General features: G+C 41.9%; 1 protein-coding gene and 1 long non-coding RNA gene across 5 annotated transcripts in view; one reads left to right on the top strand and one right to left on the bottom strand.

The window, feature by feature from the left end:
* Positions 1 to 18,894, top strand: part of SLC26A8 (solute carrier family 26 member 8) — an 86,816-nt gene that overhangs the window by 29,692 nt on the left and 38,230 nt on the right. For all 3 annotated transcript variants that reach the window (XM_031012557.3, XM_055390276.2, XM_031012559.3), the window contains 5 exons: positions 301 to 417; positions 2,479 to 2,660; positions 7,720 to 7,884; positions 8,586 to 8,735; positions 18,157 to 18,239. In XM_031012557.3, coding sequence (XP_030868417.1) covers positions 301 to 417; positions 2,479 to 2,660; positions 7,720 to 7,884; positions 8,586 to 8,735; positions 18,157 to 18,239 — 697 coding nt within the window. The remainder of the gene's footprint in view (positions 1 to 300; positions 418 to 2,478; positions 2,661 to 7,719; positions 7,885 to 8,585; positions 8,736 to 18,156; positions 18,240 to 18,894) is intronic.
* On the bottom strand, positions 178 to 17,685 carry LOC129534156 (uncharacterized). 2 transcript variants are annotated; one of them, XR_008680622.2, is made up of 4 exons: positions 17,044 to 17,685; positions 7,789 to 7,976; positions 2,435 to 2,516; positions 178 to 429 (listed from the first exon to the last, which is right to left on the bottom strand). It is a non-coding gene; the product is annotated as an uncharacterized lncRNA (long non-coding RNA). The 2 variants fall into 2 exon arrangements; XR_008680621.1 differs by lacking the exons at positions 178 to 429; positions 2,435 to 2,516 and having other exon boundaries at positions 7,717 to 7,976.

Raw genomic sequence — 18,894 nt, 5'->3', positions numbered from 1 at the left:
TAGGGGTCTTATTGCTATGGTATTCACTTCACATGTTTAGTATTAAGACCTCGCAGTGAATGATGTTTCAGCCTACGATATTGAATTGAAGTGTAAAAGCATGTGGCAAAATAGGAAGAAAAGCTAGGAATCAAAGAAGATAATAAAAAGTGCTAATGAAGGATTGTATGTCCAGAAATACTATTACCACACTCAGTCAGCTATACACATGGATGATTTTTATTTTAAATATTCTTTACAGTTTTTATTTAAGGTGACTTAAAGACAAGCTGCTTTTTCTTAAATTATCTTGTTTTTCAGGCCTGACACTTAGTTTGCTGGCAAGGCAACTGATTCCTCCTCTCAACATCGCTTATGCAGCTTTCTGTTCTTCGGTAATCTATGTAATTTTTGGATCGTGTCATCAAATGTCCATTGGTGAGTTCAGCACTGAAATACACATTCGGTGGATGAAGTTTCCATCTTGATCATATACTTATTGCTAAGGAACCCAACATAAAGCTTTAAGATAGAAAGAAAGGAGGCAGGAGGTGGACATTCTATCCGTACAGTTAGTGTTCAGATTGTAGAAATAAATACTTCTAGTGTATCATTATTGTCAACACCAGAAAACAGGCCAGCAAGATGTTTCCCAAAGAAATTAAAGGGCAGAGGTACTTTCCTTAAGAAATCACCACACATTGGAATCTGACTTCCCTCAACCCAGAAGATGCAGAAATGATTGTGTCAATACTCCTAGAGCAGATACTTCTTTCATCTAAACCATAATAACCAAACTCCATGGGCTGAGTTGTGATACAGCATGCCAGCTTATTAATTTACAGTGAGAAAATGTTATCACAGTAATCAAAACACTGACATCCATAGGATAAATACTTCCCTTCCCTGAGTCAAAAGTCCATCTACTAATTTATAATTAGAAATAACTATTACAGAGGCCAGACTAATTAAAGGTCATACGATCAGCACATTCACTTCACGTAGGTGAGCCTGCATAGAAATCAAATCACAAAATTCCCCCATAAGTTTAGAAGGTCAACATTTACTCAGTGATGTGCCTTTTCCTGGATTTCTCCACTGAACTGACCAATCCACCAACATTTACCATTCTGAATGACACATTCTTTATATATGTTTTTATGTTCAGTCTGATTAACATCCCATCCTTCCAGACGTGAAGTGCTACTTTTCCTTTTTTAAGAATAGCTTGGCCGGGTACAGTGGCTCATGCCTGTAATCGCAGCACTTTGGAAGGCCGAGGCAAGTGGATCATGAGGTCAGGAGTTTGAGATCAGCCTGGCTAACACAGTGAAACCCCATCTCTACTAAAAATACAAAAAATTAGCTAGGCGTGGTGGCGGGTGTCTGTAATCCCAGCTACTTGGGAGGCTGAGGCAGGAGAATTGCCTGAACCCGGGAGGTGGAGGTTGCAGTGAGCCAAGATCACGCCATTGCACTCCAGCCTGGGCAACAAGAGCGAAACTCCGTCTCAAAATAAATAAATAAATAATAAAAATAAAGAATAGCTCATGTCTTTATTCAATCCGCTATGTGTTGATTTTACATTTGAACACGAATAAAACAATTTTATTCCTATATTTCCAAGTTTCTGAGGAACCTCACAATCATTTCCAAATACTTATAATAAGGGTTGTTAGAGATTTATTTATGTTAGGTAAATTTAAAGTTAAGATATATCTTTGCTCTCTTATGTGTTATGACAATATGAGGACTAAACAAAACAATGTTTGAAATAAGTTTAACTTACCTCAGTGTCAGTATTATTTTTCTTCCTATTGTTATTGATTGCTTCATTATCTTTTCTTTTCTTTTTTCTTTTTTGAGACGGAGTTTCGCTCTTGTTGCCCAGGCTGGAGTGCAATCGTGCCATCTCGACTCACTGCAACCTCCGCCTCCTGGCTTCAAGTGATTCTCCTGTCTCAGCCTCCTGAGTAGCTGGGATTACAGGCATGAACCACCATGCCCAGCTAATTTTGTATTTTTAGTAGAGATGGGGTTTCTCCATGTTGGTCAGGCTGGTCTCAAACTCCTGATCTCAGGTGATCCACCTGCCTCAGCCTCCCAAAGTGCTAGGATTACAGGCGTGAGCCACCACGCCCGGTGATTGCTTTCTTTTCTAATATTTTCACTGCCGTCTCACTTTTAACCTTCTCTAAGAGCAGACACAGCAGCTGAGCCTGACACCCATTTTAGTCAACTTCTCTATTCCACTCAACATACCCATAACACGAAGAGACTAAATACCTAAACCACCACCATCTAAATTCCATGAGTTGGTCACAATATTTGGAGGCACAGTTCTCTTTCTTGATCTTTCTTACTTCTCAATGGCCACTTTCAAATGAGAAAAGTTATTCAGTTGAAGGACAATCCAGAATTCAACCATACCTTTCTTTTGTCAATATCAGTTTACCTGGACTTGAAACTTCACCTTCTACCTAACATCTTCTTCCATAGGTTCCTTCTTCCTGGTGAGTGCTCTGCTGATCAACGTTCTGAAAGTGAGCCCATTCAACAATGGTCAACTGGTCATGGGATCTTTCGTCAAGAATGAGTTTTCTGCCCCCTCCTACCTTATGGGCTATAATAAATCCTTGAGTGTGGTGGCAACCACAACTTTTCTGACTGGGATTATTCAGGTAGGATCTGAGTCTTCAAATCCCTGAAAAGGAACTGAATAAAGGGGCTATAAACAGACCCCTTCCTTATACTGCTCCTGTGATCCACTGTGATATACCTGGAACTTCAGTGATTTATTTTTTGAAAAATCAGAGGCTGTGTGAATAGCGTGTCTCCTTAGTGACAAAACTTCTCTCTCCTCAGAAATCATCTACCACTGATTTAGGATGAGATATTGAACATTCTCTTCAGTCCTTTCACCTCTAAGACAAAGGGTCTAAGGGACGATGGTCCAGAGCAGTGGTCCCCAACCTTTTTGAAACCAGGGACCAGTTGCAAAAGAAGACAATTTTTCCACAAATGGCAGGTCGGGGCCAGGGAGGGTGGTGATTTTAGGATGAAACTGTTCCACCTCAGATGACCAGGCATTTGATTCTCATAAGGAGCATGCAACCTAGATCCCTCGCATGTGCAGTTCACAATAGGGTTTGTGCTTCCCTGAGAATCTAGTGCTGTGGCTGATCTGACAGAAGGTGGAGAGCTCAGGCAGTGATGCTTGCTTGCCTGCTGCTCACCTCCTGCTGTGCAGCACCCGGTTCCTAACAGGCCACAAACCAGTACCATTACCTGTCGGTGGCCCCAGGGGGCTGGGGACTCTTAGTCCAGAGCTCCACTCCTGATCTTACCTTTTCAAAAATTGCTTCATATTCTTTTTTTTTGAGATGGAGTTTTGCTCTTGTTGCCCAGGCTGTAGTGCAATGGGACAATCGTGGCTCACTGCAATCTCCGCCTCCCAGGTTCAAGTGATTCTCCTGCCTCAGCCTCCTGAGTAGCTGGGATTACAGGTGCATGCCACCACACCCAGCACATTTTTATATTTTTAGTAGAGAAGGGGTTTCACCATGTTAGCCAGGCTGGTCTTGAACTCCTGACCTCGGGTGATCCACCCACCTCGGCCTCCCAAACTGTTGGGATTATAGGTGTGAGCCACTGCACCCGGCCAAAAGTTGCTTTATATTCTATCAACAAGAATGGACTCATTTAGCTGGGCATGGTAGCATGTGCCTGTAGTCCCAGTTACTCAGGAGGCTGAGGTGGGAGGATCACTTGAGCCCAGGAGGTTGAGGCTGCAGTAAGCTGTGATCATGCCACTGCACTCCAGCCTGGGTGGCACAGTGAGACCCGTCTCCAAAATAATAATAATAATAAAAATAATGATGGCGTCACAGGCTCACACACTATCTTTGGGTTAGTAAGCTTTAGAGCCAGATCTGGAATCCTTTTTCTGCATTGACAAGGACCACAGCTAAAGGACAATAATATGAATGACTCATTAAAATCTCAAAACTTATTTTGGCACTGTCTTTAATTTCCTCTGAGAGTCTATCACCAAAAGTTCATCTACTGAACTAGTCACATCCTCCAGGCTTATTTCTCTTTTTTCTCAACTAACCCAGTCTCTAGTTGATTTTCACTGATCTCCCCTGGGACTGTCTTTCACTAAGTAAAGATTTATTGGGTACCTAGAAAGGCAGGCTATCAAAGTGGGCAGACTCCAGCCCTGACACTATGAGCTGTGTGAATTTTGGTAAATTATTTTACCTTGGTGGGCCTCAGTTTCCTCATGTGTAAAGCAGGAATAATATTTGTTTTGCAGGGTTCTTAGGAGGATTTAGTGAAAAAAATGCATGCAAAGTATTTAGCCTAGAGCTTGTCACATAGTAAGCATCAATAAGTTATAATTAGTGGGCACAGAGAAATGAATTTGGTACTTTAACAGAGACCAAAAATTTAAAAAACAATATATAGTTTCCTGCGGTTAAAAAGTTTAATCTTGTGGGATAAGACAAAATACACAAGCAACCTTTTAATTATCAAGGGGCCTCATGCATGCTTTCTCTTCTCCTTCAAGCCTCAGCTTTTTTCATCTAAAAAAGGAAGAGGGCTGGGCATGGTGGCTCACATCTGTAATCCCAGCACTTTGGGAGACTGAAGCAGGAGGATTGCTTGGGGCCAGGAGTTTGAGACCAGCCTGGGCAACATAGGCAAACTCTGTCTCTACAAAACAAAATAAAAAAAAAATAGCTGGGTGTGGTGGTGCACGCCTGTAGCACACTACTATGGTCCTTATTTTAAGAAAACAAGGGCATAGAGAGGTTAAGAAAATTGCCCAAGGTCACATAGCTAAGACACTAAACTGGGATTCAGGTTTAGGGTGGTCTGATTGTAGAATCTGTGCTCTAGAAAATCTTAAGCGTAAAATAATATTCATATAAGAGTTTAGTGCCAAAAGAACATGAAGTTAAAAAATAACCTCTAGTTGAGTCGAAATTATCTGGGAAGGAAACAACTATTTATTGAGCCCTCCCTTTCATTCATTCAACATTTAGTACTGGCTTCCTATAAGAATGGCAGATAGGTTTCATCTCACAGGCCAACCCTGACTGATTAACAGTGGCTGCCTAGAATATTATGTTAACATTGAATGTGATGCCGTATTACAGTGGGCAAGAAAGAGTTCTACGGCAATTGCAGATTTTTGCCATTTACAAGATGGAAGGCAGGGATGGTATAAAGAAGAGTAACATATATTTGCATATATGAGTGATACATATTTGTCACTATTTTCAGATCTGAGCTAGGTATTTTACATGTGTGATGAAATTTAATCTATTCAAAACACTTTACATTGAATATTATTCACATTTTATAGATGAGGAAACTGAGGTTCAGAGAGTTAACTTGCCTGCACTTACACAGCCAATGAGTGGCTGGGCCAGGACTGAAGCCAGATTCTCCAAGCCCAGGAACCATGCTTTTTTCACCACACTCCTTAAAGGAGAGGAATTTTACTGAGCTCTTGAAAGAGATGATGCAGGCCAGCCACAGTGGCTCACGCCTGTAATTCCGGCGCTTTGGGAGACCAAAGCGGGTGGATCACTTGAGGTCAGGAGTTCAAGACCAGCCTGGCCAAATTGGCGAAACCCTGTCTCTACTTAAAAATACAAAAATTAGCCAGGCGTGGTGCTGGGCACCTGTAATCCCAGCTACTCAGGAGGCTGAGGTGGGAGAATCACCTGAACCTGGGAGGCAGAGGTTGCAGTGAGCCAAGATTGTACCACTGCACTCCAGCCTGGGTGACAGAGCAAGACTCCGTCTCAAAAAAAAAAAAAAAAAAAAGAGAGAGATGATGCACATGGATTGGCAGAGATGGAAAAAGGAGGGGCTCATGCATAAGCACAGAAGTAGGAGTCAGCCAGTCACGCAAGAAATAGGAAGCAGACTGGCCTGACTAGAGTAAAATAGAACATTGGGCGGCAATGACAGGAGATTAAGGGAGACACAGTCGGCAGGGCGCGGTGGCTCACGCCTGTAATCCCAGCACTTTGAGAGGCCGAGGCGGGCGGATCACAAGGTCAGGAGATCAAGACCATCCTGGCTAACACGGTGAAACCCTGTCTCTACTAAAAATACAAAAAATTAGCCGGGCTTGGTGGCGGGCGCCTGTAGTCCCAGCTACTCGGGAGGCTGAGGCAGGAGAATGGCGTGAACCCGGGAGGTGGAGATTGCAGTGAGCCGAGATCACGCCACTGCACTCCAGCCTGGGCGACAGAGCAAGACTCCGTCTCAAAAAAAAAAAAGAAAAAAAAAGGGAGACACAGTGCCGGGCTGATTGAAAGCTTTGAAACAAAAACCTGTTAAAGCAAAATGATTTATTGTTCCAAATTTGTTTGTTTTCTGAGAGCTTTTAGTGGAGTGGAGAGTGAAGTGACGATTGTAGGCTTTAAGACTTCTGTTTTGCTCCTTTCCACCCTGCTTACTGAAAAGTCTTCATTGGGCTGTGCCAGTTTTCTTAACCTACCCTCTTTTTGTTTTTTATTTTTCTTGCTGTAGAGACAAAGTGTCGCCATGTTGCCCAGGCTCATCTCAAATTCCTGAGCTCAAGCGACCCTCCCGCTTGAGTCTCCCAAAGTGCTGAGATTACAGGCATGAGCCACCACACCCAACCTAATTGTGGTTTTTATTATAAAAGACGAACATCTCAAATAGTAAAAAAGTGTATAAATTATCAAATGTTGTCCCCAACATCTAACCCCATTCCCCAAAGGTAATTCCTGTTAATCATTTGAGGTCTATCCTTTTAGATCCTGTGTGTATAAAATTTTATTATATACTATATAACGTAAATTTTACATATGCATATTGACATGTAAAATACCTTTTTTATTTTTCTTCAGGATATGCATAATCCTGAAAACATAAATAAATTCAATTTAATTATTCTCAGTAAAGATAAGAGTCAAAGGCCAAGAAGTTTGAGCTCGATCCCACTGTTTTGAAATTCTCTTCTCCTTTGTGAAAAGCTGCATTCCTCAGAGGAATGTTAACATCTCCTGAAAAGGGCTATCAAAGCTTCTAATGAAAGAGGTTTAAAATGGCAAAGGCAGGCCAGGCACAGTGCGTTCATGCCTGTAATCCCAGGGTTTTGGGAGGCCAAAACAGGAGAATCACTTGAGGTCAGGAGTTCGAGACCAGCCTAGGTAACATAGCAAGACCCCCCCCCCCACCCACCCATCTCTATCAAAAAAAAAAAAAAAGCCCAGTGTGTGCGTCTGTAGTCCCAGCTATTTGGGAAGTTGAAGCAGAGAATCCCTTGTGCCCAGGAGTTTGAGGTTACAGTGAGCTATGATTGCACCACTGCACTCCGGCCTGGGCAACAGAGTGAGATCCTGTCTCATAAATAAATAAATAGGCAAAGGCTTGTTCTGATCACCTTGTCCCTGTTTTCCCCAAGTCAACCTAGAGAGCAGTAGATTCTAGGGCAAGAACTTAAGTGAGCTGACTGCTCACAAAGAAGGAAAGGAGTAGTGTGGGCTAGCACTTGTCGGGAGCCTCTGATCAACATACAAGGACCCATGTTATCAACTTCTGTTCATTAGGGAAAGAGAGTTACAAGAGTTACCAAAGGGGCCTATCTTAACTTTTCTATTGGAAACCCTTCTTTGCCTGGAGAGTGCCACTGGTGCCATTGCTGGATTGAAGACATTCTACCCCACTCTGGTTTTCTCTTCTCTGCAGCTAATAATGGGCGTATTGGGTTTGGGCTTCATTGCCACTTACCTTCCGGAGTCTGCAATGAGTGCTTACCTGGCTGCTGTGGCACTTCATATCATGCTGTCCCAGCTGACTTTCATCTTCGGGATTATGATTAGTTTCCATGCCGGTCCCATCTCCTTCTTCTATGTGAGTAATTTCAACTCTTACCCAGAGTTACAAATGCCACTCCTCTTGCCTCCAAAGAAAAGTGGAGCTCAGTAGGGAGACTCCCGCCCCTTCTGAAAGGAGACACAGCCTATAGGCAGCTCAGTCAAGAGGGTACTAGAAATATTTTCCTTTATTGGAGAATTAGGGTCTTGATTAATTGCAGATGCCAGTTAGACCATGCTTTCAGTTGACTAACCATTTCAGCTCAGCCTTTTAAACTATCATGATATACATTAAAATTCGGCCTTTAAGATGTTGTATCTATCACAGTTCTTCTCATTACCTATCTTATAACAGACATGTATCCTAAAACATCTAAAGGATATACAAGACTAAGTAGTTCCTAAATGTAAGAATAGGGTAGGAGCTAAGCTACAGTATATTATTTGGGAAAACTAATAACTATTGGCTTATAAACAGAACTTCTAGGGCCTGTTCATTATACTAAAACATACAGTGTATTCTCTCCTTATTCTTATTGAGCATTACTGTCCCTCTTTTTACAAAATTGGCCACCCCCACCATGCTTGCCCTCACTGTTCTAGTAATACCCATAAAGACCTTTGTACCCAGAAACTCTACTTGGGGACTTCTTTTTGGGTTAATCTACAGTGTCAATTTCTAGACTTAGGCAATTACTACATCCCTTTCTAAGCCTCCGTAATTTTATTTTCTTTCAGGACATAATTAATTACTGTGTAGCTCTCCCAAAAGCGAATTCCACCAGCATTCTACTATTTCTAACTGTTGTTGTTGCTCTGCGAATCAACAAATGTATCAGAATTTCTTTCAATCAGTATCCCATTGAGTTTCCCATGGAATTATTTCTGGTAGGTGTTTTTGATGTCTCAAATTCATAGTTTGCATAATTTTAGTATTTTAAAAAAATGCTGAGTTGAATTGTGTAAAAGCTGAATACATTTAGTTTTCAATATATGCTTATATTTGTGAAAACATGCTTGTTTTCTTTTTCTAAAATATTTTAATACTACAGTTGACAACTAAAAATTGAATCTATTGTTTATGATGTGATATTTTGATATACATCGTGAAATGTTTAAATCAAGTTTGTTTTTTTTTTTTTTTTTGACACAGTCTTGCTCTGTTGCCCAGGATGGAGTGCAGTGGTGCAATCTTGGCTCACTGCAACCTCTGCCTCCCAGGTTCAAGCAATTCTCTTGCTTCAGCCTCGTGAGTAGCTGGAATTACAGGCGTGTGCCACAATGGCGAGCTAATTTTTGTATTTTTTTAATAGAGACAGGGTTTCACCATGTTGGCCAGGCCGGTCTCAAACTCCTGACCTCAGGTGATCCGCCTGTCTCGGCCTCCCAAAGTGCTAGGATTACAGGCGTGAGCCACCATGCCTGGCCTAATTATCATTTTTAATTGTTTTCGCCTTGCAGCCCTAGCAGCAGTTATTATTTTTGTTGTGAGAACATTTAAGATCTACTCTCTTAGCAATTGCAAGTACACATTATTAACTATAGTCACAATAGCACAATAGCTCTCCCTCACACAATGCTTATTCTCCAAGTACTTTTATCTATTGCCTGGTTCTCATAAGATTTCAAAGATAAGGTTTTTTTTTCCCCCTTATGAAAGAAATATGGGCTCATTCTAAGTTTGAAAAACATAGCGAAGTTTAAAAAAGTGGTTGAGGAAAAGAAATTCCTATAGTTGCACCATCCAAAGTCAACTACTATTGATACTTTAGTATTTTCAGTTATTCACTCCTTTCTTCTCTCAGACAAACGTATGACAGGCCTAGCCTCAATGTTGGTGAATTTCCATCTTTTTCTACATAAATGTTTTATTTTTATTTTAATGTAGTTGAAATCACACTGTTTTCAACCTCCATTCCTTCTCATTATGCTACAATAAGGAAATTGAGGCAGCTCATCCCTGGACTTGAACATAGGAGCACATCTAGATGAGAAGATGTCAAACTCAGAGGACCTTCCTAAAAAATTAAAATAAAATAAAATCCAAGAGTTGAGGCACAAGCAATCTCATGTTAAATGATAACAGGCAAAGGGCCGAAGAACCAAGGAGGAAATGAACGGCCCTTTCCTATGGCTAGAACCAGATGCATTCACAAAGGAAACATATGATGTTCATGGAGAAACAATTGGAAGATTTGAACATCTTGTTCAATAAGAACCCATACCCAAACCTCAGCCTTCAGAAAGAAATGGCCTCAAAAATGGACGTGTATCCAACAGTACAGGTTTGGCTCAAGAACCACAGAGCAGAGGCCAGGTGCGGTGGCTCATGCCTGTAATCCCAGCACTTTGGGAGGCCAAGGCAGGCAGATTACCCGAGGTCGGGAGTTCGAGACCAGCCTGACCAACATGGAGAAACCCTGTCTCTACTAAAAATACAAAACTAGCCGGGTGCAGTGGCACATGCCTGTAATCCCAGCTACTCAGGAGGCTGAGGCAGGAGAATGGCGTGAACCCAGGAGGCGGAGCTTGCAGTGAGCCGAGATAGTGCCACTGCACTGCAGCTTGGGTGAAAGAGCGAGACTCCGTCTCAAAAAAAAAAAAAATGAAAACAAACAAACAAACAAAAAAAACCAGAACAAAACTCAAGAAAGCAAAATGCAAGCTTATTCAGCAAACACAATCTCAACAACAGCAATTAGCTGAGGATAGAGTCAAGACCAGTCCTTCCTAAGAAATACAGATGTACCAGCCAAATCTCCTAATGTTGCCTATCTTGTAGTCCTAGTTTATACAGATCACTGGGCACCCTGGTTGCGACTCACGTTATGCTCCGATGTTAAGGTCCCTACAGATGACTTTGTTGTCCACAAAACAGTTCATTTTGACTGCTGCCAAGATCCTAGAATATACTGCTTCTGCTTCTATCCCGTTTTTGGAATCCTGAGTTTATTCTCCGTGTTTCAATTCTAATTCTTTTGACTGTTCACCTCTACAAAGTAGAGAGAGATACTAGACACAAAAGGTAACATATTGTAATGTGTGTAATGATTTCCTACAAGAGAGTACTTTTCAGCAATGAGGAACAAACTGGAGATACACACACACATTGTGTGTACAACATGGATGGATTTCAAAAACATTATGTAGCATGAAAGAAAAAAGACATAAAAGGCTACATACTGTATAATTCCATTACATGAATTCCTAGAGCAGGAAAAACTAATCTGTCATGACAAAAAGATTAGTGGCTGCCCATTTGGAAAAATTAAATAGTAAGTGGTAGAAAACTAATTTATCAGGGTGATGGAAATGTTTCATGTGTTAATTAGCTGTTAGTTAGGGTGGCAGTTACCTGGCATATAAATTCCTCAAAACATATAGAACTGGCCGGGTGCGGTGGCTCACGCGTGTAATCCCAGCACTTTGGGAGGCCGAGGTGGGTGGATCACGAGGTTAGGAGATTGAGACCATCCTGGCCAACATGGTGAAACACCATCTCTACTAAAAATACAAAAACTTAGCCGGGCGAGGTGGCAGGCACCCGTAGTTCCAGGTACTCGGGAGGCTGAGGCAGGAGAATGGTATGAACCTGGGAGGCAGAGCTTGCAGTGAGCCGAGATCGCACCACTGTACTCCAGCCTGGGCAACAGAGCGAGATTCCGTCTCAAAAAAAAAAAAAACAAAAACCGTATAGAACTGTATATCTAAAAGCTGTGCACTTTATTGTATCTAAATTATACCTTAATATAAATATATATATATAACAAAGAAATTGAGGCAAATGAGATGTTAAATGTTTTTTCTAATCTGTGTCATTAGTAAGTAGCAGAGCTAGGGCTCACTGTCTAATAATAATGTTTCTTGTTTCTTTTCTTTTCTTTTCTTTTTTCTTTGAGGCAGAATCTCGCTCTGTCACCCAGGCTGGAGTGCAGTGGCATGATCTCGGCCCACTGCAACCTCCGCCTCCCAGATTCAAGCGATTCTCCTTCCTCAGCCTCCCGAGTAGCTGGGATTACAGGCGCCCACCACCATGCCCAGCTGATTTTTATATTTTTAGTGGAGATGGGGGTTTCACCATGTTGGCCAGGCTGGCCTCAAACTCCTGATCTCAAGTGAGCTGCCTGCCTCAGCATCCCAAAGTGCCAGGATTACAGGCATGAGCCAATGCATCTGGCCTCTTGTTTCTTTTCTAAAATCTGCTGATAAAATTTATCTTTTACAGTTATAATTAACATTTTACCATGATAAAGATATTTTCATCAATAAAGCTCAGATTTTCTAAGTCAGCATTTTTCATTTTAAGATTGCTCAATTCGGGGCCGGGCACAGTGGCTCACGCCTATAATCTCAGACCTTTGGGAGGCCAAGGTGGGCCGACCACCTGAGGTCAGGAATTCAAGACCAGCCTCGCCAACATGGTGAAACCTTGCCTCTACTAAAAATACAAAAATTAGCGAGGCATGGTGGCGTGTGCCTGTAATCCCAGCTACTCCAGAGGCTAAGGCAGGAGAATCACTTAACCCGGGAGGCGGAGGTCGCAGTGAGCCAAGATCATGCCACTGCCCTCCAGCCTGGATGACAGAGCAAGACTCCATGTAAAAAAAAAAAAAAAAAGAAAGAAAGAAAGGTTGCTGAATTTTTGGGTGTCAATGAGAATTATTTCTTTTTTAAGTGGTGGTCTGTGGCAAAGATGCTTAAAGTTAACCAAATAATCATGTGTCCCCTGCACCTCCCAGTCTCTCTTGCAATTAGGAGGACCCTGTGACTTTTGAGCCAAAGTAGAGGTGAATAGGTGCAAGTTCCCTCTTCTTTCCTCCCCTGCTGTGATGATGACAGGGGCAGTATGTTAAGAAAATGGAGACTGGGAGCGGTGGCTCACGCCTGTAATCCCAGCACTTTGGGAGGCCGAGACAGGTGGATCACCAGGTCAGGAGATCAAGACCATCCTGGCTAAATGGTGAAACCCTGTTTCTACTAAAAAGACAAAAAAATTAGCTGGGCATGGTGTTGTGCACCTGTAGTCCCAGCTACTCGGGAGGCTGAGGCAGGAGAATGGAATGAACCCGAGGGCGGAGCTTGCAGTGAGCTGAGATCATGCCACTGCACTCCAGCCTGAGAGACAGCAAGACTCTGTCTCAAAAAAAAGAAAAGGAAATGGAATCCCCAGGTGAAATTAGCTCAAATCCCTGGGGCACTGCTTGCAAAGAAGCTGCCTGAGAGACACCAACCCACCATGGACTTTGTGTGGGCAAAAAAATAACTTCGATGTGTTAAAATGCTACAGTCTCATGGCTTGTACGTTGCCACAGCATAACCCACTTATACTAACTAATCCAGGTCTATCCTCTTCAAGGTTGAAAAATACTGCCTTGGGACTTTAGACTAAACTTTCTTATAACTGTTACCTACTTCTTGTAGAGGTGCATATTCTTTTCCCTTTGAATGTTTGAAAAGCTATTAATTCATAAAGCCCAGAAGCTGAAAGGCTTGTTTTTCAAAAGATTTTTCAAAACCCTGAAGGCAGATCCAGCAATCCCACTATTGGGTATACATCTAAAGGAAATGAAATCAGTATGTTGAGTAGATACCTGCACTCTCATGTTCGCTGCAGCACTATTTAAAACACCTAAGATACGGAATCAACCCAAGTGTTCTTCAACAGATAAATGGATACATGTGGTATATACAGGTATTAGTTGACAGACATGTAACAAAAAATGATTTTTAAAAAAATGTGGTATACATATACAATGGAATACTATTCAGCCTTTAAAAAAAAAGGAAATCCTTCTCCTTAAAGCCTGGGTATTTTGTTTAAAAAAATTAAAATAAAATAAAAAATAAAAAGAAGGAAATCTTGTCATTTGGGACAACGTGGATGAACCCAGAGGACATGTTAAGTGAAATAAGCCAGGCACAGAAAGAAAAGTACTGCATGATCTCATTTATATGTGGAATCTAAAAAGGTTGAACTCATTGAAGTGAAGAGTAGAATGGTGGTTACCAGGGTCTAGAGTTGCAGGAGAGTGGTTTGGGGAGATGTTGGCCAAAGGATACAAAATTTCAATTTGATAAGAGGAATAATTTCAAGAGATCTGTTGTATAATATAGTAACTACAGTTAGTAACAATGTATCATATTCTTGAAAATTGCCAAGAGATTAGATTTTAAGTGTTTTCACCACACCAAAAAAGATGTGTAGGCATGGTAGCTCACACCTGTAATTTCAGCACTTTGGGAGGCCAAGGCGGGTGGATCACCTGAGGTCAGGAGTTCAATACCAGCCTGGCCAACAGGGAGAAACTCTGTTTCTACTAAAAATACAAAATTACCTGGGCATCATGGCACATGCCTGTAATCCCAGCTACATGGGAGACTGAGGCAGGAGAATTGCTTGAACCCAGGAGGTGAAGGTTGCAGTGAGCCAGGATTGTGCCATTGCACTCCAGCCTGGGCAACAAGAGCAAAACTCTGTCTCAAAAAAAAAAAAAAAAGATGTATATGTGAAGTAAAGCATCTATTAATAGCTCGATTCAGCCATGCCACAATGTGTATATATATATTTTAAAACAACATGTTGTATATGACAAATATATATGATTTTTATTTGTTAATTCTTAAAAACAAAACCCTGGATACAAATGGTGCTCCAGAGCTTGGGAAACAATGTGTATATGGAGTTTGTAGGGTGCAGTCAGAGACAGCCTCTCCTTTCCCAGCCCATCTCTGGCACCTTAGGAGGCTGCAGCTTTGTAGTCACCAGCAGACAGCAGCCATGAACAGACAGCAGCCCTCTTTTTTTTTTTGTTTTTTTTGAGACGGAGTCTTGCTCTGTCTCCTAGGCTGGAGTGCAGTGGCGCAATCTCAGCTCACTGCAGCCTCTGCCTCCCAGGTTCAAACGATTCTCCTGCCTCAGCCTCCCGAGTAGCTGGGATTACAGGTACACACCACCATGCCTGGCTAATTTTTTTATTTTTAGTAGAGACAGGGTTTCACCATGTTGGCCAGGATGGTCTCGATCTCCTGACCTCGTGATCTGCCCACCTTGGCCTCCCAAAGTGCTGGGATTACAGGCGTGAGCCACCATGCCCAGCCCTCTCTTAAGAGACATCAGCACCAAGGATCGTAGTGATGTTCCTTCAAGCAGTCTGTAAACCCAGATGTATCTGACACAGGTCTCAATCAATTTAGAAAGTTTATTTTGCCAAGGTTAAGGAAGCCCCCATGACATAGCCTCTGGAGGGAGGTCCTACCAACATGTTCAGGGTACAGCTTGCTTTTATACATTAGGGAGACACAATATATCAATCAATACCTGTAAGATTTACGCTGGTTTGATCTGGAAGGGTAGGACAAATTGAAGGGGTGGGGGCTTCCATATCATAGGCAGATTTAAAATTTTTCTGATTGGTAATTGATTGAAAGAGTTATTATCAATAGAGACGAATGTCTGGGTTACGGTAAGGGGTTGTGGAGACCTAAGCTGTGTCATGCAGATGAAGCCTCCAAGTAGCAGGCTTCAAAGAGAATGGGTTGTAAATGTTTCTTATCAGACTTAAGGGTCTGTTTTGAGGTTAATGCTGGTTGGCTTTTCCTGAATTCCAAAAGGGAGGAGGGATATAATGAGGTATGTCTGACCCCTGCTTCAATCATGGCCTGAACTAGCTTTTTCAGGTTAACTTCGGAATTCCCTTGGCCAAGAGATGGGATCCATTCAGATGACTGGGGGCCTTAGAATATTGTTTTTGGTTTACACAGCCTTGAAAGCAATCAACATGAACCAGAGTTATAAGGAAAGGAGAGAAGTGAGAGTGCAAAGAATGCTGTGGTTTGACCATGGCTGACAGATTGGTTTGTGAGCCACAGTCAAGATATTCCTCTGGGGGCCAAGCTCGGTGTCTCATGCTTGTAATCCCAGCACTTTGGGAGGCGGAGGCAGGTGGATTGCTCGAAGTCAGGAGTTCGAGACCAGCCTAGCCAACATGATGAAACCCCAACTCTACTAAAAATAAAAAAAATTAGCTGGGCATAGTGGTGCACACCTGTAGTCCTAGCTACTCAGGAGGTGGAGGCAGGAGAATTGCTTGAACCCAGGAGGTAGAGGTTGCAGTGAGCCAAGATTGTGCCACTGCACTCCAGCCTGGTTAGCAGAGCAAAGACTCTGTCTCAAAAAAAAAAAAAAAAAAAAAAAAAGAAGAAGAAGAAAGAAAAAGAAGAATATATTCCTTTGGAGAATGCTATAAGTAATTACAATGCCCCATGAGGTGAGGTAGGGGAGGAAACAGAGGTCCAGCAATAAAATAGGTGAAGGCTTACAATAATTGCAGTTTAGGCATTAACCTTTTTTGTGACCTAATTTGTGCTCACAGGCTATTGAAGCCTGCAACACACTACCTATACACATGTCATGTCAAGTGATGGGGACACAGTTTCTGCCACATAGCAGGGATTAGAGATGCAGGTTAGAACTAGAAAAAGGCCTCCCTGTTTCCCTTAGCAGTGAGGAAAGTGAGAGAGGGAGGATGGAGGCGCCCATGGTCTAGGGTCTAAAATGCCTTTTACAGCACCCACAAAGAAATTACTAATGTTTAGATGTGCTGGAGGAAACTGCACACATCTATCAATCTGTCCTTAAGAGAGCAGACTCGGCCAGGCGCAGTGGCTCACGCCTGTAATCCCAGCACTTTGGGAGGCCGAGGTAGGAGGATCACCTGAGGTCAGGAATTCAAGACCAGCCGGGCCAACTTGGCGAAACCCCATCTCTACTAAAAAATACAAAAAATTAGTCGAGTGTGGTGGCACACGCCTGTAATCCCAGCTACTTAGGAAGCTGAGGCATGAGAATCGCTTGAACCCAGGAGGCAGAGGTTGCAGTGAGCTGAGATTGTGCCACTGCACTCCAGCCTGGGCAACAAGAGCAAAACTCCATTTCAAAAAAAAAAAAAAAAAAAAAAAGAGAGCAAAAGAGCAGACTCAATATTTAGGAAAATTTTCAAGGCAACAACTGAGATCCAGGTAGACTATACTGATAATTCAAGGGTCCCTTGGCTATAAGAAATTATACATATGTTCATAATTTATGTATATTTAAGCTGTATAGCAAACAAAAAATGTAACAATAGTTGTCTTTGGGTGAGTTATTTCTGTTTTTCAATGTTTCATATTTTCATTTTTCTCTGTGAACAAGTATTACCTTTAAACTGGAAATAAGAGTTCCTTGCCATGCTTGCCATACTTCTTGCCTCTTAATTACATAAAAACCAAGACTCTTCTTCTCTGATCCAAGCTGTAATCCAGATTCTTCCTTCCATTCTAATCTGTAGACTTCCTAGGGGTCTTCATCTGATAACAGTATCACAGGTTAGACAACTGCTGTTCTGTTCAGCGTCTGGTTGAACTCCTGCAGTAGATGCTGGGGAAAGAGGTATGTGTTAGTAGGAAGAATGGGATAAAGCAACTGTATAATTGCTATTTTAAAACATAGGAATTGAGCTCTCTTGTCTCTGGTTTAATCTGCATTGACGCAGAGTCTTTATAAGCTATAACAGCTGCTAGGTTGTCTCTTTTCCCTCTAATTAAAAGTCAGGGACTAGAGGGAGAATTGCCATTTTTAGAAGTAAATGAAAGGGGGAAAAGCAGGTAGTTGCTTTGCTACAGAACTTTTTCTTTGTGCAATTAAATGTTGCTCCATATTATTAAGGGTTAATCATGTTTCTCTTTTGGTATACCTCAACAAGCCCCTAAAAGGCATATCTGTATTACTACAATGTACCTGGAACTAAAAACTTTTGAAACTGAAAACTTGATACAGCCATTATCTGAAAACATGTTTATATTAATCTAGATGTTTAAAGTTGGTGGGGAGATTCCCCACTTCCTGATAAACTCTGAAATACCCTTTATTTAAAGAGGAGCAAAGAGGTATTTTCCAAGTCATTCAGTATTTAAATGGATCGATCTCACTGAAAGCCATTGAGATTCAAATATATTAAATATTAAAACAAGAAAAAATAAAGATGGTGGGGATACAGGAGTTCATGGCGTCCATTTGTTCCCATCATGGTCACAGACCAAGTTGTTTTGCACTCTTGTTAGAGAACCAAAAGAATCAGGGAAGATCTCTAATGCCTGCCTTGCTCCGCTGAACTAGCCATGCCTCTCTCTCCAACTTGCATGCATAGGGACTGCTGCCTGTTTCATTTTCTGTCCTGCCGGAGGCAATGGGCAACTCTGCTTTTGGAAGCGATGCACTATATTTAGGTATTCATATGCCCCCCTCCCTTTTTTTTTTTTTTACCCCCTACAGATTATTGGCTTCACTGTGATTGCAAACAAGATAAGCATGGCCACAGAAACCAGCCAGACGCTTATTGACATGATTCCTTATAGGTCAGTAATTTCACTTTTCAAGATTGCTTTTCTCTTTCTGATACCCTCTCTTGGCCTCTGACCACACAGCCTGATTGATATTTTCTACTAGCAGTCTCTGGCCAAAGCAAAATTCATTTTAGAACACAGAGGTTCATGAAAGGAGAAGGGCTAGGGACAACTCCTTGTGTCTTCTCTGGTCAGCCTCTGTCTCTCTTCTCATAGTTGAACCAATCCCCTTATCCAGGAAAACTGTTATATGCACTGAATACCAGAGAATCTCATGTTTTTTTCATAGCACATGATAGGGCTTCTCAACTACCATACCTCTCTGATTAATTCTCAAGGGGTGGACAAGAGATGCCTCGGTTTTTCTAGCCTCTCTCCTGTGGCTCTGTGTTCAGAAGATGAACGTTCCTTCTGCCTTCACAAACTTAGACTAAATAGATGCCCTGTTTTTATTTATTTATATATTTATTTATTTATTTTTGAGACAGGGTCTCACTCTGTTACCTAGGCTGGAGTGCAGTGGCGCAATCATGGCTCACTGCAGCCTTGAATTCTCAGGCTCAAGTGATCCTCTCTCCTCAGATCTCTGAGTAGTTGGGACTACAGGCGCACACTGCCGTGCACTGCCACGCCTGGCTAATTTTTTGCATTTTTAGTAGAGACAGCA

Source organism: Gorilla gorilla, chromosome 5 (genome assembly GCF_029281585.2).
Source record: "Gorilla gorilla gorilla isolate KB3781 chromosome 5, NHGRI_mGorGor1-v2.1_pri, whole genome shotgun sequence".
Classification (NCBI taxonomy): domain Eukaryota; kingdom Metazoa; phylum Chordata; class Mammalia; order Primates; family Hominidae; genus Gorilla; species Gorilla gorilla.
This window is presented reverse-complemented; position numbering and strand designations above follow the sequence as displayed.